Genomic DNA, 23,262 nt, shown 5'->3' with positions numbered 1-23,262 from the left:
GGCCTGTACTGTACAAAACACTAGTATGCCCTCATTTCACGTCTTGTGTGCAGTTCTGGCCACCACATTACAGGAAAGATGTGGAAGCATTGGAAAAGTTGCAGAGGAGATTTACCACGATGTTCCTGGTCTGGAGCACAGGCCCTATGAAGAAAGGCTGAGGGACTTGGGTCTGTTCTCATTGGAGAGAAGGAGGCTAAGAGGGGATTTAATAGAGACGTACAAGATGATCAGAGGACTAGATAGATTGGACAGTGAGAGTCTTTTTCCAAGGATGATGACTTCAGCTTGTAAAAGGGGGCATAGCTACAAATTGAGGGGTGATAGATTTAAGACAGATGCCAGAGGCAGGTTCTTTACTCAAAGTGGTAAGGGCATGGAATGCCCTGCCTGCCAATGTAGTTAACTCAGCCACATTAGGGCTATTTAAACAGTCCTTGGATAAGCCTACGGATAATGATGGGATAGTGTAGGGGGAGGGGTTTAGATTAGTTCACACATCGGCGCAACATCGAAGGCCAAAGGTTCTGCGCTGTATTGTTCTATGTTCTATGTTCTGGTCAGAGCCCCTCATCAGGACATTAGTGCTTCTCAAATGCTGTGTGACCTGCTGTGCTCCTGAAACATTGACTCTGAAGCTTAATCAACTTCTCTTTGTGGCTAAAATGCTCCATCCCAGGCAATATCGTGGTGAATCTCTTCTGAAATCCATTCAATGCAATCATATCCTTCCAATAGTGCAGTGACCCAGGATTGCACACAGTGCTCCAGTTGTGACCTAACTAAAGTAACATACAGCTCCAACATAACCTTGTTGATCTGTGCCTTGACTGATAAAGGCAAGTGTCCCATATACCTTCTTAACTACCTTATTACCTTGCCCTGCAGCCTTCAGGGATCTCTGGACAAGCCCCCAGATCCCTCTGTTCCTGTGCGTCCAGGTGTCCTGTCATTCACTGAGTACTCCTTTGTCTTGTTACTTCTTCCAAAGTTTATCACCTCACAAGTATCAGGATTAAATTCCATCTGTTACTGACCAGCCCATCTGACCAATCCATTTATATCCTTTTTATTTACTATTCATTCACAGGATATGAGTCACTGTCCAGGCCAACATTTATTGTCTGTCCCTAATTACTCACAGGGCAGTTACGAGTCAACCATGTTGCTTTGGGTCTGGAGTCACATGTCTGTCAGATCAGTTAAGGATCAGTAGATTCCTATAGTGCAGATAAGGTCCTTCAGCTTGTTGAGTTTGCACTGGCATAACTACCACTAAATGTGTGTTAATCCCAATTCCCTGCCCTTATCCCATATTCTTGAATGTTATGATATTTGAAGTACTCATCCAAGTTTTTTTTAAAGTTTTCAAGGTTTCCAGCCTCCAGTTTCTTCCCTGGCAGTGCATTCCAGTTTCCCACCACCCACGGAGTGGAAACATTTTTTTCCCAAATCCACCACTGACTGTCCTGCCCCTTATACTAAAACCAAGCCCTCGTGTGATTGACTGCTCAGCCAAGGGGAATAGCTGCTCTTTGTTCACGCTGTTATAATCTTATACACCTCGATCATGTCCCTCCTCAGTCTTCTCTGCCCTAAAGAAAACAATCCAAGCCTTTCCAGTCTCTCCTTATAGCTCAATTTCTCCATCGTAGGCTAGATCCTGGTGAACCACCTCTGTACCATGTCCAGTCCTGTCATATCCTTCCTATAGTGAGGTGACCAGAACTGCACACAGTATTCCAATTGCGGCCTGACCATCCCTCTGTACAACTCCAACATTACCTGCTTACTCTTATACTCTACACCACAAATGATGGAGCAAATGTCTGTTCTTAACAATCTTATTCATGTGTTCTGCCAACTTCAGGGACCAGTTGAACCTTTTATATATTGATTCAAAACCTCCCTCGGATGTATTCCAAAAAATCTTCCCCCTCTAAACACTTAACACTATGGCTATCCCAATTTACGTTGGGAAGGCTAAATTCCCCTAGTATAATTACCTGCTTATTACTCTTACACACCTCTGTGAGCTGCCCACATATTTGCTCCTCTATGTCCCACTGACTCTTTACACTCCCAGTAAAGTAGCTGCCCCCTTGACATTCCTAAGTTCTGCCTATGGAGCCTCATTTGAGCATCCTTCCAAGGTATCCAAGAGGACCCTGTGGCTCAGAAGGGAACAGGGGAGAATAAGAGAGCAAAAGTGATAGGAGATTCAATGGTTAGGGGAACAGACAAGAGATTCTGTGGTTGCAGACAAGACTCCCAGATGGTATGTTGCCTCCCGGGTCCCAGGGTCAGGGATGCCTCAGATCAAGTCTACAGGTTTCTAAAAGAATGGGTGAGCAGCTAGAAGTCGTGGTGCACATCAGTGCCAGTGACGTAACTAGGAAAAAGAATAGCGACCTGAAAAATAAATATAGGGAGTTGGAAGCTAAAAGACAGGACGAGCAGAGTGGTAATCATAGTAGGAAAAGAGAGCAAGTGCAGCTGAACATGTGGCTACAGAGCTGGTGTAGGAGGGAGGGCTTCCGATATGTGGATCATTGGGATACCTTCTGGGGGAGGTGGGACCTGAACTGGAGGGGCACCAATATCCTGGGTGGGAGGTTTGCCAGAGCTCTTCGGACAGTTTCAACTAGTTTGGCATGGGGATGGGAACCAGAGCGACGGATCAGGGGATGTAGTAGCTGGTGTACAGGCAGATACAACATGCAAGAGTCTGTTAGAAGGGACAGACAGTTGATAAGGCAAAGTTGCAGTCAGTCTGCATGGGAAAGTGTGTGCAGGGGAGAGTGAGTGAGAGTGTGTGTGTGTGTGTGTTGAGGAGAGAATGTGTGTGAGAGTGTGTGGGGGGAGAGAGTGTGTGTATGGGTGTGTGCGCCTGGGAGAGAGTGTGTGTGAGAGTGCTGGGGAGAGAAAGAGAGAGAGAGAGATTGTGTGTGTGTGTGTGTCTATCTGTGTGCACGCGCTTGGGACAGGGTGTGTGTGTCTGTGTGTGTGTGCGCATGGGAGATATTATGTGTGCGGGGGAGAGATGGTGTGTGTGTTTGTGAGCGGGAGAGAGTGTGTGTGTATGTGTGCGCGCGTGCTTGGGAGAGGATGTGTGTGTTCGTGAGTGGGAGAGTGTGTGCGTGCGTGCTTGGGAGTGGATGTGTGTGTGTGTGTGTGTGAATGTGTGTGCCTGTGTTTGTGTGCATGTGGGAGAGTGTGTGTGTGTGTGTTTGATGTGCGGGGGAGAGAGAGAGAGTTTGAGTGTGTGTGTGAGAGCCGGAGAGACTGTGTGTCGGGGGAGAGAGTGTGTGTGCGTTGTGTGTGCAGGGGAGAGAGTGTGTGTATGTGGGAGAGAGAAAATTTTCTGAAGAAGGGTCTAGGCCCACAACACCAGCTTTCCTGCTCCTCTGACGCTGCTTGGCCTGTTGTGTTCATCCAGCTCTACACCTTGTTATAACAGCATCTTGAGTTTGTTTAGAACATAGAACAATACAGCGCAAAACAGGCCCTTCTGCCCTCTATGTTGCGCCAACCTGTGAACTAATCTAAACCCATTCCCCCCCCAACACTATCCCATCATCATCCATATAAAGTTTAGTTTATCCTCATCAGCGGTGTGACCCTTTGATCTTTTACTTATGAATTCTGTGTCTGATACTTTCCTGTCTCACTAACACCTGAAGAAGGAGTGAGGCTCCAAAAGCCTGTGTTTTTAAATCAACCTGTTTGACTATAATCTGGTGTAGATCTACAATCCGACCCCACCACCCAAGACATTTTTCCATCCCCACCCTTGTCTGCCTTCCAGAGAGACCACTCTCTCCGTGACTCCCTTGTTTGCTCCACACTCCCCTCCAACCCCACCACACCCGGCACCTTCCCCTGCAACCACAGGAAGTGCTACACTTGCCCCCACACCTCCTCCCTCAACCCCATCCCAGGCCCCAAGATGAATTTCCATATTAAGCAGATGTTCACCTGCACATCTGCCAATGTGGTATATTGTATCCATTGTACCCGGCGTGGCTTCCTCTACATTGGGGAAACCAAGCGGAGGCTTGGGGGCCGCTTTGCAGAACACCTCCGCTCGGTTCACAATAAACAACTGCACCTCCCAGTCGCGAACCATTTTAACTCCCCCTCCCATTCCTCAGATGACATGTCCGTCATGGGCCTCCTGCAGTGCCACAATGATGCCACCCGAAGGTTGCAGGAACAGCAACTCATATTCCGCTTGGGAACCCTGCAGCCCAAAGGTATCAATGTGAACTTCACAAACTTCAAAATCTCCCCTTCTCCCACTGCATCCCAAAACCAGCGCAGTTCGTCCCCTCCCCCCACTGCATCACAAAACCAGCCCAGCCTGTCTCTGCCTCCCTAACCTGTTCTTCCTCTCACCCATCCCTTCCTGCCACCTCAAGCCGCACCTCCATTTCCTACCTACTAACCTCGTCCCACCTCCTTGACCTGTCCGTCTTCCCTGGTCTGACCTATCCTCTCTCTACCTCCCCACCTACACTCTCTCCACCTATCTTCTTTTCTCTCCATCTTCGGTCCGCCTCCCCCCTCTCCCTATTTATTCCAGAACCCTCTCCCCATCCCCCTCTCTGATGAAGGGTCTAGGCCCGAAACGTCAGCTTTTGTGTTCCTGAAATGCTGCTTGGCTTGCTGTGATCATCCAGCTCCACACTTTGTTATCTAGGCAGGCTTTACACCTGTGATTGCATGGGAAGGTCCTTCCATAATGTGGGGTTGTTGGGAGTGGTGGCGGATTGGACAAAGGACTGGAAGTAACAGTCCCTGTGGAAGACTGACAATGGAGGAGAAGGGAATATGTTTCTGGTGGTGGCAGAAATGACAGCTAATGACCCTTTGGATGTGGATGTTGGTGAAATGGTAGGTGAGGACATGGGGATCCCTATCCTGGAAGGAAGAGAAGGGTGAGGACTGGAGTGCAGAAGATGGGTCAGACACATCAGAGGACTCTGTCAACCACATTGCTGGGGGATCCTTGGTTTACGAAGATGTGGAACATTTCAGACGCCCCTTGTCGTAGTTGGCATCATCGGAAAAGGTGCGACAAAAACAGAGGAACTGGGGAAATGGAATAGGTTCTTTACACGAAGAATGGTGTGGGGATAGTCAAAGTAACTGTGGGAGGTGGTCAGTTTGAAGTGGTCATTGGTGGTCAGCTTGCCTCCAGAAATGGAAACAACGATGTCAATTAAAGGAAGGAAGAAGTCAAAAATGGACCAGGTGAAGGTGAGAACGGGATGGAAGTTGGAAGCAAAATCCATAAACTTCTCCAATTCTGGATGAGAGAGGGAAGTAGCACCAATTTAGAATCAGGAGTAGTGCGGAGAGGATTGGGTCACAGAGCACCCAAGTACATGAATAGAAGGAAGTAGGAGACAAGAAACTAAAGGCCAGTTAGCCTGACCTTGAATGTTGGTAAGATTTTAGAGTCCATTATTGAGGATGACTTTATGGAGTTCTTGGAAGTGCATGGCAAAATAGGGCTGAGTCATCAAGGGGAGGTCATGTTTGACAAATCTGATAGGATTCTTTGAGGAGGTACTGAGCAAGTTAGACAAAGAAGAGCCAGTAGATGTGAATGATCTGGATTTTCAAAAAGCCTTTGACAAGGTGCCACATAGGAAGCTGCTAATTGAGATAAGAACCCATGGTGTTAGGAGCAAGGGATGGACAGAGGATTAGCTGACTGGCAGAAGGCAGAGAGTAAGGATAAAGCGGTCTTTTTTCAGGATAACAGACAGAGACTAGCGGAGTTCGGCAAGGGTTGGTGTTGGAACTGTAACTATTCATGTGATACATTAATGACCAGGAGAAAGGAACTGAAGGCATTGTCACTAAGTTTGAAGATATTATGGAGATAGGTGGAGGGACAGGTAGTGTTGAGGAAACAGGGAGGGTACAGAAGGACTTGGACTTGCTAGGCGAGTAGGCAAAGAAATGCCAGATGAAATACAATGTACAAATGTATGAGGTTACGCATAAGATAGGATGAATAGAGGTGTAGAATATATTCTAAATGGTAAAAGTCTTCGGAAGTCTGAAGCACAAAGAGATTTGGGAGTCCTTGTTCAGGAGTCTCTTAAGGTTAACAGCAGGTTCAGTTGGTAGTTAAGAAGTCAAATGCAATTTTTAAGGCTGTTGCAAAGATTTGTAGCTCGGGTTGTGGATGAGGCTGGTTACAGTTCAGATGTTTCGTCTCCATGTTAGGTGACATCATCAGTGTGGCCTCCAATGAAACTATGTTGGCCTATTCCGCTTGATATTTATATGATCCGGCCTGTTGAGGTGTTTTGTCATTTAAAACATAGAACATGGAACAATACAGTGCAGAACAGGCCCTTCGGCCCTCGATGTTGCGCCAACCTGTGAACTAATCTAAGCCCCTCCCCCTACACTATCCCATCATCATCTATATGCTTATCCAAGGATTGTTTAAATGCCCCTAATGTGGCTGAGTTAACTACATTGGCAGGCAGAGTGTTCCACTCCCTTACCACTCTCTGAGTAAAGAACCTGCCTCTGACATCTGTCTTAAATCTATCACCCCTCAATTTGTAGCTATGCCCCCTTGTATAAGCTGAAGTCATCATCCTCGGAAAAAGACTCTCACTGTCCACCCTATCTAATCCTTTGATCATCTTGTATGTCTCTATTAAATCACCTCTTAGCCTCCTCCTCTCCAATGAGAACAGACCCAAGACCCTCAGCCTTTCTTCATAGGCCTGCGCTCTAGACCAGGCAACATCCTGGTAAATCTCCTCTGGACCTTTTCCAATGCTTCCACATCCTTCCTGTAATGGGGCAACCAGAACTGCATGCAATATTCCAAATGAGGTCGCACTAGCATTTTGTACAGTTGCAGCATGATTTCTGATTTTTTTTTGCAAGGGTTTGTATATAGTGTCTAATTCTGCGTGTTCATTGATTGCATTATGAGTGAGGAACCAGGCCTGTAGGAATTCCCATGTGTTTCTATGGTTGGCTTGAACTGGGATGGTCATGTCGTCCCAGTTAATCAATGGCCTTCATTGTCTGAGTGTAGTGAGATGAGGGAACGTTTGTCGTGTCATTTTGCTGCTAGCTGGTGTTCGTAAATCCTGATTGGTTAGTTTCCTTCCTGCCTGGCCGATTGTAATGTTTTTGATAGTCCTTGCATCACATTTTGTATGCTATGTTGGTCCTGCATGTCGTGGGTATGCGGTATTTGGTCCTTGTGAGTGACTGTTGTACCAAGCCAGTGGATTTGTGTGTTGTCCTGATTCCTAGTAGTCTTTGAGGCAGTGACAAAGTTGATAGATGAGGGAAGGGCTGTAGATGTCATGTACATGGACTTCAGTAAGTCGTTTGATAAGATTCCCCATGGTGGGCTGATGAAGAAAGTGAAGTTGCATGGAGCCCAGGGTGTAGTAGCTAGATGGATAGAGAACTGGCTGGGCAACAGGAGACAGAGAGTTGTAGTGGAAGGGAGTTCCTCAAAATGGAGAACTGTGACCAGTGGTATTCCACAGGGATCCGTGTTGGGACCACTGTTGTTTGTGATATACGTAAATGACCTGGAGCAAGTTTGCAGATTGGTGGAATAGGAGAAGTGAAAGCCTTCAAGGCAGACATCAACAAATTCTTGATCTCAGAAGGAATCAAGGGCTACGGAGAGAGTGCAGGGAAGTGGAGTTGAAGTGCCCATCAGCCATGATTTAAATGGCAGAGTGGACTTGATGGGCCGAATGGCCTTACTTCCACTCCTATGTCTTATGGTCTTAAGGGGACTGTCGGAGAATGCAGCAGAATATAGATAGATTGGAGAGTTGGGCAGATAAATGGCAGATGGAGTTCAATCCAAAGGTGGGGTGATGTACCTTGGAAGATCAAGAGCGGGTAAATGGAAAAGCCCTGGGGAAAATTGATACACAGAGAGATCTAGGTGTTCAGGTCTAATGTACCCTGAAGGTGGCAACGTAGATCAATAGAGTGGTCAAGGCATACAGCATGCTTTCATTCATCAGAAGGGGTATTGAATATGAGAGTTGGCAGGTCATGTTGCAGTTGAATAGCAGTTTGGTTCGACCACATTTGGAATACTGCGTACAGTTCCGGTCGCCACATTACCAAAAGGATGTGGATGCTTTGGAGAGTAGCGGAGGAGGTTCACCAGGATGTTGCCTGGTATGGAGGGTGCTAGCTATGAAGAGAGGTTGAGTAGATTAGGATTACTTACATTAGAAAGATGGAGGTTGAGGGGGTTCCTGATTAGGGTCTACAAAATCATGAGAGGAATAGACAGGGTGGATAGCAAGAAGCTTTTTCCCAGAGTGGCGTCTCAATTACTAGGGGTCACGATTTCAAGGTGAAGGGAAAAGTTCAAGGGAGATATGCATGGAAAGTTCCTTACGCAGAGGGTGGTGTGTGCCTGGAACGCATTACCAGCAGAGGTGGTAGAAGCAGGCACGATAGCATCATTTAAGATGTATCTATACAGATACATGAATGGGCAGGGAGCAGAGGAATACAGATCCTTGGAAAATAGGAGACAGGTTTAGATAGAGGATCTGGATCGGCACAGGTTTGAAGGGCCAAAAGGCCTGTTCCTTTGCTGTAATTTTCTTTGGTCTTTGTTCTTTATATTCATTGGGATCAAATTCACAAGAGGAGGAAAATAAGAATCAACTCCCATTCTGAGAACGAATGGTCGCCTGACCTGAAATGCTAACTCTGATTTTTTTTCTTCACAAATGCATCCAGGCCTGTTGAGTTTTTTCAGCAATTTCCATTTTTGTTCCTGACTTACAGTATCTAGAACATAGAAAAGTACAGCACAGCACAGGCCCATCGGCCTACGATATTGTGCCGTGGAATAATCCTAATCCAAAAATAAAATAACCTAACCTACATTCCCCTCAATTCACTGCTGTCCATGTGCATGTCCAGCAGTCGGTTAAATGCCACTAATGACTATGCTTCCACGACTACCGCTGGCAAACTATTCCATGCGCTCACAACTCTCTGGGTGAAGGACCTCCCTCTGACGTCTCCTCTATACCTTCCTCCTAACACCTTAAAACTATGACCTCTCGTGGCAGTCAATCCTGCCCTGGGGAAAAGTCTCTGGCTTTCGGCTGTATCCATGCCTCTCATTATCTTGTACACCTCGATGAGGTCACCTTTCCTCCTCCTTCTCTCCAGAGAGAAATGTCTGAGCACAGTCAACCTCTCCTCATAAGACAAGCCCTCCAGTCCAGGCAGCATCCTGGTAAACCTCCTTTGCACCCTCTCCAAACCCTCTATATCTTTCCTATAATAGGGCGACCAGAACTGGACACAATATTCCAAGTGTGGTCTTACCAGGGCTTTGTAGAGCTGCAGCATATCCTCGTGGCTCTTAAACTCAATCCCCCTGTTAATGAAAGCCAAAACACCATATGCTTTCTTAATAACCTTATCCACTTGGGTAGCAACTTTTAGGCAGCTATGCACTTGAACACCAAGATCCCGCTGTTCCTCCACACTGCCGAGAATCCTGCCTTTAATCCTATATTCAGCATTTAAGTTCGACCTTCCAAAATGCATCACTCTGCATTTATCCAGGTTGAACTCCATCTGCCATTTCTCAGCCCAGCTCTGCATACAGTCAATGTTTCGCTGAAGCCTGCAATAGCCCTCGATACTATCAACGGCACCTCCAACCTTTGTGTCATCAGCAAACATACTAACCCACCCCTCAACCTCCTCATCCAAGTCATTTATAAAAACTACAAAGAGCAAAGGCCCAAATACAGAGCCCTGCGGGACACCACTCAGCACTGACCTCCAGGCAGAATATTTACCATCTACAACCACTCTCTGCCTCCTGTCAGCCAACCAATTCTGAATCCAGGCAGCCAAATCACCCTGTATCCCATACCTCCTGACTTTATGAATGAGCCTGCCGCGGGGAACCTTATCAAATGCCTTGCTGAAGTCCATGTACACCACATCCACTGCTCGACCCTCGTCAACCTGTCTCATGACTTCCTCAAAGAACTCAATAAGTTTTGTGAGGCATGACCTGCCCCTCACAAAGCCATGCTGACTCCCTTTAATCATGCTATGCTTTTCCAAATAGTCATAAATCCTATCCCTCAGAATTCTTTCCAAAACCTTGCTGACCACAGACTTAAGACTAACTGGTCTGTAATTTCCAGGGATTTCCCTATTCCCTTTCTTGAAAAGAGGAACAACATTTGCCTCCCTCCAATCTTCTGGTACGACTCCCGTGGAGAGTGAGGAAGCAAAGATCTTCGCCAGCAGCTTAACAACCTCCTTTCTTGCTTCCCGGAGCAACCTAGGATAAATCTGGTCTGGCCGTGGGGACTTATCAATCTTAATGTTCGCCAAAATTTCTAGCACATCAACTTCCTCAATCTCGATCTGTTCAAGCCGGTTTTCCTGCTCCTCAAAGTTCTTATTCACAACAAGATCCCTTTCCTTTGTGAAAACCGAAGCAAAAAACTCATTTAGGACTTCCCCTATCTGCTCAGAATCCACGCATAAATTCCCTACGCTGTCCCTGATAGGCCTTCCCTTCTCCCTGATCATTCTTTCATTACTCACGTATGAGTAAAATGCCTTCGGGTTCTCCCTAATCCTTCCTGCCAAGCCTTTTTCATGCCCTCTCCTGGCCCTCCTCAGTCCACTTTTGAGCTCCTTCCGAGCAAGCCTGTAATCCTCTAAAGCTGTGCTAGACCCTTGCTTCCTCCACCTTACGTAAGCTGCCTTTTTCTTTTTGACGAGAAGCACCTCTGTTCCTGTCATCCAAGGCTCCTCATCTTACCCCTTCTTACCTATTTCAGAGGAACAAATTTATGCATCACTCGCAACAACTGCTCCTTAAACAGTCTCCACATGTCTGTTGTGCCCCTTCTGTGGAACAATTGCTCCCAATCTGTACTTCCCAACTCCTGCCTGATAGCATCATAATTTCCTTCCCCAGTTAAATATCTTCCCCTGGTAACTGCTCCTTTCCCTTTCTATGGCAATGGTAAATGTGAGGCTGTTGTGGTCACTGTCGCCAAAGTGTTCTCCCACCGCGACATCTGACACCTGTCCTGGCTCATTGCTGAGCACCAAATCCAAAATGGCCTCCCCCCTCGTCGGCCTGTCCACATACTGAGTAAGGAAACCCTCCTGAACACACCTGACAAAAATGGCTCCATCCAAACGATCTGTACTAAGGAGGTTCCAATCAATATTAGGAAAGTTGAACTCACCCATAACAACAACCCTGCTACATTTGCACTTTTCAACAATCTGCCGGCCTATGAGTTCTTCAATCTCCCTACTGCTATTTGGGGGTCTGTAGAAAACCCCCAATGAGGTGATTGCTCCCTTGCTGATCCTAACTTTCACCCATACTGACTCAGTCGACAAACCTTCCTCAGCAACCTCCGTAGACGAGTCCTCATCAAAAGTTCTTTCAGCCACTGTTATGCTGTCCTTGACTAACAAAGCCACACCTCCCTCTCTTTTACCACCTTCCCTGACCTTAATGAAAGATCTAAACCCTGGAATCTGCACCATCCATTCCTGACCCTGCTCTATTCATGTCTCCGAAATGGCCACAACATCAAAGTCCCAGGTACCTATCCAAGCTGCAAGCTCACCTACCTTTTTCCAGATACTCCTTGCGTTAAAGTAGATACACTTCAACCCAGCTTGCTGTCTGCCAGCACACTCCTGTGACAGTGAGGCCCTGGCCATGTCCTCCCTACGCGCATCCTCCTGTGTACTAGGACTACACCTCAGTCTCCCATCCCCCTTCTGAGCTAGTTTAAATCCACCCGAATGGCACTAGCAAATTTCCCACCCAGGGTATTAGTGGCCCTCTGATTCAAGTGGAGACCGTCCTGTTTGTAGAGGTCCCACCCTCCCCAGAATGAGCCCCAATTGTCCATGTACCTGAAGCCCTCCCTCCTGCAACATCCCTGCAGCCAGGTGTTCATCTTAAGTGTCTCCATGTTCTTCGCCTCACTATCACATGGCACGGGTAACAAACCACTCTGTTTGTTCTAGCTCTCAGCTTCCACCCTAGCTCCCGGAAATCCTGCCTGACATCCCTAACCCTCTTTCTACCTATGTCGTTGGTGCCTATGTGGACCATGACTTGGGGCTCGTCACCCTCTCCCTTCAGGACCCCAACGACACGATCCGAGACATCACGCACCCTGCCACCTGGGAGGCAACACTCCAACCGTGAGTCTCTTTCATTCCTGGCAAACCTTCTGTCATTCCCTCTAACTATTGAGTCCCCAATGACTATCACTCTCTTCCTATCCCCCCTTCCCTTCTGTGTAAGAGGGACAGACTCTGCGCCAGAGACCTGCACCCTACTCCATGCCCCTGGTAAGTCATCCCCCCCAACAGTATCCAAAACGATATACTTGTTTCTCAGGGGAACAACCACAGGGGATCCCTGCACTGACTGCTTTTTCCCCCTTCTAACAGTTACCCAGCTTTCTTCACGCTTAGGAGTAACTACTTCCCTGTAACTCCTGTCTATCACTGACTCTGCCTCCCGAATGATCCGAAGTTCATCCAGCTCCTGCTCCAGTTCCCTAACGTGGTCTTGAAGGAGCAAGAGTTGGGTGCACTTCCTGCAGACGTATTTGGATGGGACACTAATGGCATCCATCACCTCATACATCATGCAGGAGGAACATTCCTCTACCTGCACTGCCACCCCTGCTAATCCACTAAACAGAAAGTTAAAAAAATCTGCAGTTCTTTTGGTTTTCATTTAGGGTTGAATGAATGACCAACAGGGAGTTCTAATCTACAGTTTACAGGACCTAGCGCTGGAAAATGGACACAGAATATTTAGGTTTTTTTTACTGGTGCGGCCAGAATGGGCTGAAAGGCCTCTTCCTGTGTTATCAGTTTCTGATTGCATTATTCAACCAGGCCTCTGTGATGGCAGCAACATCACATTTCCATATGTCAATCCATACCTTATTTCATCTGTCTCGCCTATAATACTCCAATATTAAAGCCCAGGCCAACCAGCCTCATCTTACTTTCTTGAGACACAACATAGATGAACACTGTCTGCCTAGGATCCTTTTCTCAACCATACCTTGTCACTATTGAACTAACACACTGTGTCCCCTCCCCCACCAAGCTAGTTTTGGCTCTGCCCAACAGAAGTAGCAAACCCTCCAGAAGGACGTTGGTGTCATTCTGGTTCAGCTGCAGACTGTCCCACTTGTAAGGACCCATCTTGGCCAGAAATGGTCCCAGTGATCCAGGATTCTAAAACCATCACTCCTGCGCTAATTCTTCAGCCATGCATTTATCTGCCCTGTTCTCAATTCTGGACTTAATAGCATGTGGCGCCAGAAGTAATCCTGGTATTACAACCGTTGAGGTCCAGCTTTATAATTTACTGCTTAGTCCCTAAATTCTTGATGCAAGACCTCATTCCTTGTTCTACTTATGTTGATGGTGCCAATGTGTGTCACAATCTCTGTATTAATACCCACCTAGGTCAGGATGCACTGCAGCCACTCAGTGACATCCCTGACATTGGCATCAGGGAGAGAATTGAGGAGGCATGGTGAGCAGGTTTGTGGATGACACCAAAATTGGTGATATAGTGGACAGTGAGAAAAGTTATACAACATAGAACATTACAGCACAGTACAAGCCCTTTGGCCATCGATGTTGTGCTGACCTGTCATACCGATCTGAAGCCCATCTAACCCACACTATTCCACGTACGTCCATATGCTTATCCAAGTACCGCAAGGGTCGGTGTTGGGTCCACTGCTGTTTGTCAGTTTTATAAATGACCTGGATTAGGGCATAGAAGGATGGGTTAGTAAATTTGCAGACGACACTAAGGTCGGTGGAGTTGTGAATAGTGAAGAAGGATGCTGTAGGTTGCAGAGAGACAGAGATAAGCTGCAGAGCTGGGCTGAGAGGTGGCAAATGGAGTTTAATGCAGACAAGTGTGAGGTGATGCACTTTGGTGGGAGTAACCAGAAGGCAAAGTACAGGGCTAATGGTAAGATCCTTAGCAGTGTAGATGAGCAGAGAGATCTCGGTGTCCATGTACACAGATCCTTGAAAGTTGCCACCCAGGTTGACAGGGCTGTTAAGAAGGCATACAGTGGTTTAGCTTTTATTAATAGAGGGATCGAGTTCCGGAACCAAGAGGTTATGCTGCAGCTGTACAAAACTCTGGTGCGGCCGTACTTGGAGTATTGCGTACAGTTCTGGTCACCGCATTATAAGAAGGATGTGGAAGCTTTGGAAAGGGTGCAGAGGAGATTTACTAGGATGTTGCCTGGTATGGAGGGATGGTCTTACGAGGAAAGGCTGAGGGACTTGAGGCTGTTTTCATGAGAGAGAAGAAGGTTGAGAGGTGACTTAATTGAAACATATAAAATAATCAGAGGGTTAGATAGGGTGGATAGGGAGAGCCTTTTTCCTAGGATGGTGACTGCGAGCACGAGGGGGCATAGCTTTAAATTGAGGGGCAAAAGATATAGGACAGATGTCAGAGGTAGTTTCTTTACTCAGAGAGTAGTAAGGGAATGGAACGCTTTGCCTATAACGGTAGTAGATTCGCCAACTTTAGGTACATTTAAGTCATCATCGGACAAGCATATGGACGTACATGGAATAGTGTAGGTAAGATGGGCTTGAGATCGGTATGACAGGTTGGCACAACATCGAGGGCCGAAGGGCCTGTACTGTGCTGTAATGTCCTATGTTCTATGTTCAATGACGACTTAAATGTAACTAAAGTTGGCGAATCTACTACCGTTGCAGGCAAAGCGTTCCAGTCCCTTACTACTCTCTGAGTAAAGTAACCACCTCTGACATCTGTCCTATATCTTTCACCCCTCAATTTAAAGCTATGCCCCCTCGTGCTCACCGTCACCATCCTAGGAAAAAAGCTCTCCCTATCCACCCTATCTAACCCTCTGATTATTTTATATGTTTCAATTAAGTCAGCTCTCAACCTTCTTCTCTCTAATGAAAACAGCCTCAAGTCCCTCAGCCTTTCCTTGTAAGACCTTCCCTCCATACCAGGCAACATCCTAGTAAATCTCCTCTGCACCCTTTCCAAAGCTTCCACATCCTTCTTATAATGGGGTGACCAAAACTGTACACAATACTCCAAGTGTGGCCACACCAGAGTTTTGTACAGCTGAAGCATAACCTCTTATTTCCGGAACTCGATCCCTCTATTAATAAAAGCTAAAACACTGTATGCCTTCTTAACAGCCCTGTCAACCTGGGTGGCAACTTCCAAGGACCTGTGTACATGGACACCGAGATCTCTCTGCTCATCTACACTACCAAGAATCTTACCATTAGCCCTGTACTTTGCCTTCTGGTTACTCCTACCAAAGTGCATCACCTCACAATTGTCGACATTAAACTCCATTTGCCACCTCTCAGCCCAGCTCTGCAGCTTATCTATGTCTCTCTGCAACCTACAGCATCCTTCGTCACTATCTACAACTGCACCGAACCTAGTGTTGTCTGCAAATTTACTAACCCATCTTTGGATGCCCTCATCCAGGTCATTTATAAAAATGACAAACAGCAGTGGACTGAACACCGACCCTTGCGGTACACCACTAGTAACTGGTCTCCAGGATGAACATTTCCCATCAACTACCACCCTCTGTCTTCTTTCAGCAAGCCAATATCTGATCCAAACTGCTACATCTCCCACAATTCCATTCCTCCGCATTTTGTACAGTAGCCTACTGTGGGGAACCTTATCAGACGCCTTACTGAAATCCATATACACCACATCAACCGGTTTACTCTCATCTACCTGGTTGGTCACCTTCTCAAAGAACTCAATAAGGTTTTTGAGGCACGACCTTCACTTCACAAAACCGTGTTGACTATCCCTAATCAAATTATTCCTTTCTAGATGATTATAAATCCTATCCCTTATAACCTTTTCCAACACTTTACCAACAACTGAGGTAAGGCTCACTGGTCTATAATTACCGGGGTTGTCTCTACTCCCCTTCTTGAACAAGGGCGCCACATTTGCTATCCTCCAATCATCTGGCACTATTCCTGTCGACAATGCTGAGTTAAAGATCAATGCCAAAGGCTCGGCAATCTCCTCCCTAGCTTCCCAGAGGATCCTAGAATAAATCCCATCCGGCCCGGGGACTTATCTGTCTTCACCCTCTGTAGGATTTCTAATACCTCTTCCTTGTGAACCTCAATCCCACATAGTCTAGTAGCCTGTATGTCAGTATTCTCCTCGACAACGTTGTTGTTTTCTAGAGTGAATACTGTTTGAAAATATTCATTTAGTGCTTCCCCTATCTCCTCTGACTCCGCACACAACTTCCCACTACTATCCTTGATTGGCCCTAATCTTACTTTCGTCATTCTTTTATTCCTTAAATACATATAGAAAGCCTTAGGGTTTACCCTGATCCTATCCGCCAACAACTTCTCATGTCTCCTCCTGGCTCTTCTAAGCTCTCTCAAGTGCCCTAACTGAGCCTTCACATCTCATCCTAACATAAGCCGCCTTCTTCCTCTTGACCAGAGATTCCACCCCCTTCGTAAACCACGGCCCCCACGCTCTACAGCTTCCTCCCTGCCTGACAGGTACATACTTATGTAGGACACACAGAAGCTTTTCCTTGAATAAACTCCACATTTCTACTGTGCCCATCCCCTGCAGTTTCCTTCCCCATCCTATACTCCCTAAATCTTGCCTAATCTCATCGTAATTGCCTTTCCCCCAGCTATAACTCTTGCCCAGTGGTATAGACCTATCACTTTCCATCACTAAAGTAAACATAACAGAATTGTGATCGCTATCACCAAAGTGCTCACCTACTTCCAAATCTAACACCTGGCCAGGCTCATTACCCAGTACCAAATCTAATGTGGCTTGGCCCCTTGATGGTCTATCTACATACTGTGTCAGGAAGCCCTCCTGCACACACTGGACAAAAACTGACACATCTATAGTACTCAAACTATAGTGTTCCCAGTCAATATTTGGAAAGTTGAAGTCCCCATGACAACTACCCTGTCTCTCTCACTCCTATCGAGAATCGGCCTTGCTGTCCTTTCCTCTACATCTCTGGAGCTATTCGGAGGCCTATAGAAAACTCCCAACAGGGTGACCTCTCCTTTCCTGTTTCTAACCTGAACCCATACTACCTCAGTTGACGAGTCCCCAAACATCCTTTCTGCAACTGTAATACTGTCCTTGACCAACAATGCCACACCTCCCCCTCTTTTACCATCTTCTCTGTTCTTACTGAAACATCTAAATCCTGGAACCTGCAACAACCATTCCTGTCCCTTTTTGGGAATGCGGTGAGGTCTTGATCAACTGGGTCAGATCGCAGAATGGCAGGTGGAGTTTACTTCAGATAAATGCAAGGTGTTGTATTTTGGTGGATCAAACCGGAGAAGAACTGACACACTGAATGGTAGGGCCTTGGGGAGTGTTATAGAACAAAGAGATCTAGTGCTACAGATTCTTGGCTTCTGGAAAATGAAGTCACAGGTGGGATAGGGTGGTTTCGAAGGCTTTCGGTATGCTTGCTTTCTTTGGTCAGAGCATTGAGTGTAAGGTTTGGGATGCCTCATTAGGAGTACTGCATGCAGTTCATGTTGTCATACAAAAGAAAGGATATTATTAAACTAAAAAGAGTGCAGAAAGGATTTACTAGAATGCTACTTAAGCTGGAAGGTTTGAGAGGTTGTATAGGCTGGGGCATTTTTCCCCAGAGCATAGGAGACAGAGATACCCTTATAGAGGTATATAAAATCATGAACAGCATGGATAAGATAGAACGCCAACAGCTTTTCCTCGTGGTAAGGAAGTATGAAACTAGAGGGCATAGGTTTCAGGTAAAAGGGGAGAAATACAAAAGTGTCCAAAGGGGCAGTTTGTTCACGGAGGATGGTGAGTGTCTGGTACAGGCTGCCAGACATAGTGGTGAAAGCAAGTACAATTTTGACATTTAAGAAACTTTTCGACAAGCCCATAGGTGGGACAGGTATGGAGTGATATGGACCAAACACAAGCAAGTGGGGCCAGTTCAATTGTGAAAACAGGGCAGCATGGGTCGATTGGGCCAAAATGCCTGTTTCCATGCTGTAGACCTCTATGACTCTGAGTGGCAGAGAAGAGTCAATGGACCAAATGGACTCATTCTGCTCCTACATTTTCTGGTCATTGACCCTATTTCAGACAGTCTCATTTTGAGTATCATCAAAATAGTTGCTTTGTAAGCCTACATATCCCCTGGCTCCTGGCGCCCTCTAATTAGTTTAAAACCCCCTCTACAGTTATTTAATTCACCAGGACACTGGTTCCAGCTTGTTTCAAATGAAGCTTGTCCAACCAGAACAGTTCCATTCAATTCCATTACTGATCTGGTGCCCCAGGAATAGAAACCCAAGCCTACCACTCCAATCTTTAAGCCATGCATTTAACTCCTTGACTGTATTTACCAGTTTGCTGATGACTTATATAATAGTACTGAAATTATTGCCTAGTTGAAATTATCTCACTAAGATAATCACTGAAAATCTCACCTTGTTAATCAATTCTTGCTTGGTCAATTGGACTTCATTTTACTCAACGTCGTAAATATCATTTTTTAATCATGCTATATTTTCCCAATTGACTAGCCATTGTTCATGTCGTGCAGCCGCTGCCCGTATTCTTCTCTCAACAAATCACTTTTCAACTTATTCTGGTGTCATTGGGAAAATTAGTTAGGGATTGATTCAGGGCTGTATCAGTAAGGAAGCAGGGAGGTGGGATTAATTTATTTTTTATACTGAGCTATGAAGAGAAATCAGGCTGAAGAATTGCTTAGGGTTGGCTGTGGTGAAGTACAGCAGGGAGGTGGAAGCTCAGTTTTCTTCCTTGGCAGACCAGCTGTGCTGTATTTGGATATTTAATTTCTAGGCTGTGATTTAATTTCCCGTTATTCAAGACCAGAGAACATAGAATGTTACAGTGCAGTACAGGCCCTTCGGCCCTCGATGTTGCGCTAACCTGTGAAACCAATCTGAAGCCCATCTAACCTACACTGTTCCATTATCATCCATACGTTTATCCAATGACCACTTAAATGTCCTCAAAGTTAGTGAGTCTACTACTGTTGCAGGCAGGGCATTCCACACCCTTACTACTCTCTAAGTAAAGAATCTACCTCTGACGTCTGTCCTGGATCTATCACCCCTCAATTTATATCTATGTCCCCTGGTGCTAGCCATCTCCATCCAAGGAAAAAAGCTCTTACTGTCCACCCTATCTAATCCTCTGAGCATCTTGTATGTCTCTGTTAAGTCAGCTCTAAAGCTTCTTCTCTCTAACGAAAACAGCCTCAAGTCCTCAGCCTTTCCTCATAAGACCGTCCCTCCATAGCAGGCAACATCCTGGTAAATCACCTCTGCACCCTTTCCAATGCTTTCGCATCCTTCCTATAATGTGGTGACCAGAACTGTACGCAGTACTCCGAGTGCGGCCACGCCAGAGTTTTTTACAGCTGCAACATGATCTCATGGCTCAAAAACTCAATCCCTCTACCAATAAAACCTAACACACTGTTTGCCTTCTTAACAACCCTATCAACCTGGGTGACAACTATGCACATGGACACCGAGATCTCTCTGCTCATCCACACTACCAAGAATCTTACCATTAGCCCAGCACTCTGTATTCCTGTTACTCCTTCCAAAGTGAATAATCTCACAGTTTTCCACATACAACTCCATTTGCCACCTCTCAGCCCAGCTCTGCAGCTTATCTATGTCTCTCTGCAACCTACAACATCCTTCGTCACTATCCACAACTCCACCGACCTTAGTGTCTTCTGCAAATTTACTAACCCATCCTTCTACACCCTCATCCATGTCATTCATAAAAATGACAAACAGCAGTGGACCCAACACCGACCCTTGTGGTACACCACTAGTAACTGGTCTCCAGGATGAACATTTCCCATCAACTACCACTCTCTGTCTTCTTCCAGCAAGCCACTTTCTGATCCAAACCACTAAAATCACCCTCAATCCCATGCCACCGTATCCTTTGCAATTGCCCACCGTGGGGAACCTTATGACACGCTTTACTGAAATCCATATACACCACATCAACCACTTTACCCTCATCCACTTGTTTAGTCACCTTCTCAAAGAACTCAGTAAGGTTTGTGAGGCACGACCTACCCCTCACAAAACCGTGTTGACTATCCCTAATCAAATTATTCCTTTCTAGATGATTATAAATCCTATCTGTTATAATCCTTTCCAACACTTCACCCACAACTGAAGTAAGGCTCACCGTTCTATAATTACCAGGGTTGTGTCTACTCCCCTCCTTGAACAAGGGACAACATTTGCCATCCTCCAGTCTTCTGGCACTGTTCCTGTAGATAATGACGACATAAAGATCAAAGCCAAAGGCTTTGCAATCCCCTCCCTAGCTTCCCACAGAATCCTAGGATTGATCCCATCTGGCCCAAGGGACTTATCTATTTTCACATTTTTCCAGAATTACTAACACTTCCTCCTTATGAACCTCAATCCCATCTAGTCTAACAGCCTATATCTCAGTATTCTCCTCAACAACATTGTCTTTTTCCTTTGTGAATACTGACGAAAAATATTCATTAACGCCTCTCCTCATTTACTACCCAACAAAGATTACACCAACATGTATGTGCTGAACAGCATGGCTTCCCTGCCCCTATATTTGTTCCATTAAAAGTACCGTTGCCTTAACCTGCTTTCACAATACATTGGTTTTGAGAGCATTTGCAATTCCAGTTTTCACAGAATTAAAGGGTATAAAAATGAATTGTGATTGAAAGTCATGAGAACAATAATCAGAGGAAAGAGAATGATCAATTCTTGAACATGAACAGTATTCCGGACGTGATATGACCATGTCCAACCAGTCCATGCCGACCACATCCCAAGCTGAAAACAGAAGTGTTTGGAGGAAGGATCACCACACCCGAAATGTTAACTCTGTTTTTTCCTTTAGATGCTGCCAGACCTGCTGAGCTTTTCCAGCAATTGCTGTTTTGTTTCCTGATTTACAGCATCTGCAATTATTTCGTTTTTTACATCCCAAACTAAATTAGTCCCACCAGGCTGCGCTTGTCGAAAGCTCTGCAAACATTCCTTATTCGTATACTGATACTAAGGGGAGGCAACGGCCTGCTGGTATTATCACTGGACTCTTAATCCAGAGACCTAGTTAACATCTTGGGGGCTGAAGTTTGAATCCCACCATGGCAGATGGTGGAATTTGAATTCAGTAAAGTTCTGGAATTAAGAATCTAATGATAACCATCGTCGATTGTCAGGAAAAACCCATCTGGTTAACTAATGTCCTTAAAGGAAGGAAACTGCCATCCTTACCCGGTCTGGCCTACATGTGACTCCAGAACCGCAGCAATGTGGTTGACTCTAAACTACCCTCTGGCCAATTATGGTTGGGCAATAAATAAGACCATAAGACATTGATGCCCTCATCCCGTTAATGAATAAAGAAAAAAATCTAAATGTCTTTTAAATGTAGACCAACCAAGTGTCAACTTTGGACCTAGACTGTTTTACCCAGTACTATTTTAATCTGTTTCTTACTTGTGTGTTTGCTTTTGCAGCTTGATATGATGTAAGCTGAACCTTCACAAATGGAGGAATAGACAGTGACTGTGGAAAGAAGAAGATGAAAAAGTCATCTGTTCATGCTTTGTCAGTAGACTGCTAAAGGATGCAGGAATGTTTACATTGATCTTTTGTGTGATGATTTAATCAGATAAACATTGTTCTTACACTCATTCTACCACTGTCTGCAAGTACTCAGGTGGTTCTTTACTCATCAATCCGAAACGACAAATAAAAACTAGTTTTGAATTATTGGCATGGTTAATAACTGATCTTGTGCAATGATTTACAGTGCCATCAGTACATACAACAGATATAGAAATGGGGGAAAGAAGTAAACTCACATGATAGAATGCAAGTAATGTGCATTTTTCAGACTCTCAATTGTTACAAAAACAGTAGGCACCCAAATGGCCTGCTGTGTCTGTGCTGGCTTTCTAAATGAGTGTTTCATTCAAATGCTAATGAGGGAGAACAATCTATTAGAACAGTTCTAGAATAGTGCTGAAAAAGTTGTCAGAATACAAAGTGGAAGAAAAAGGTTTTGAAATAAAAGAAATATGAAATACTTTTCTTAGAAAGGCATATAGAAAGGTAAATTGTATAATTCGGAAAACAGTGTAGATTAGTGTTCAGACATAACAAGGTGTAGAGCTTGATGAACACAGCAGGCCAAGCAGCATCAGAGGAGCAGGAAAGCCGACGTTTTCAAGCCTAGACGCTTCTTCAGAAATCTGCAGAAGGGTCTAAGCCCGAAACGTCAGCCTTCCTGCTCGTCTGATGCTGCTTGGCCTGCTGTGTTCATCAAGCTCTACACCTTGTTATCTCAGATTCTCCAGCATCTGCAGTTCCTACAATCTCTAGATCAATGTTCACATTGGATAACAGGTACAGGAGTAACCCATTCAGCCCCTTGTGCCTAATCCACCATTCAATGAGATCCATGACTTCGTTGGCCTAACTCCACAAACCTGCCTTTGGCACATATCCCTTAATACCTCAATGCTTAACAAAAAAAAATCAGCTCGGATTCAAATTTAACAACTAATTAACTGCTGTTTGTGAAGGAGAGTTCCAAACCTCTACCACCCTTTGTTTGGAGAAATGCTTCCTAACATCTCAATTGAACAGTTTGAGCCTCCGTTGTAGAGTATTCCCCCAGTTCCAGAATCTGCAACCAACGGTAACAGTTTATCTTTACCTACCCTGTCTTTTCCTATCAATATCTTGAAGACTTCAACCAGGCCATCACTTAACCTTCTAAATTCCAGATAAGCAGGCTTAATTTGTCCTTTGGGGAAACAAAACACAGACTGGGTGACCATTTTGCACAAAATCTATATTCTGTCTGTAAAAATGACTCCGTGTTGCCTACCATTTCTAAGGTTTTGGAGTAGATTTGTAGCTATTTCTCTATACCACAATGCTCCCTTGCCATCATTCCTGCATTAGGTCTACTGCAAGGTTTATATTCCCCTTGGGGACCCTGCAACCTTCAGGACACAACATTGAGTACAATAATGGTTGCAAATACATTACTAATATATTAGT

At 45.4% G+C, this 23,262-nt stretch overlaps 1 protein-coding gene across 1 annotated transcript in view; it reads left to right on the top strand.

Moving 5' to 3' along the window:
• Positions 1-21,963, top strand: part of xrcc5 (X-ray repair complementing defective repair in Chinese hamster cells 5) — a 296,785-nt gene extending 274,822 nt beyond the window's left edge. Inside the window, exon 21 of the mRNA XM_059647633.1 lies at positions 21,708-21,963. Coding sequence (XP_059503616.1) covers positions 21,708-21,722 — 15 coding nt within the window. The 3' untranslated portion in view covers positions 21,723-21,963. The remainder of the gene's footprint in view (positions 1-21,707) is intronic.
• The last annotated feature ends 1,299 nt before the right edge of the window (positions 21,964-23,262 follow it).

The sequence above is a fragment of the Stegostoma tigrinum genome, chromosome 7 (genome assembly GCF_030684315.1).
Source record: "Stegostoma tigrinum isolate sSteTig4 chromosome 7, sSteTig4.hap1, whole genome shotgun sequence".
In the NCBI taxonomy this organism is placed as follows: domain Eukaryota; kingdom Metazoa; phylum Chordata; class Chondrichthyes; order Orectolobiformes; family Stegostomatidae; genus Stegostoma; species Stegostoma tigrinum.
The sequence above is the reverse complement of the archived record's forward strand: the minus strand, read 5'-3'. Positions and strand labels throughout refer to the sequence as shown.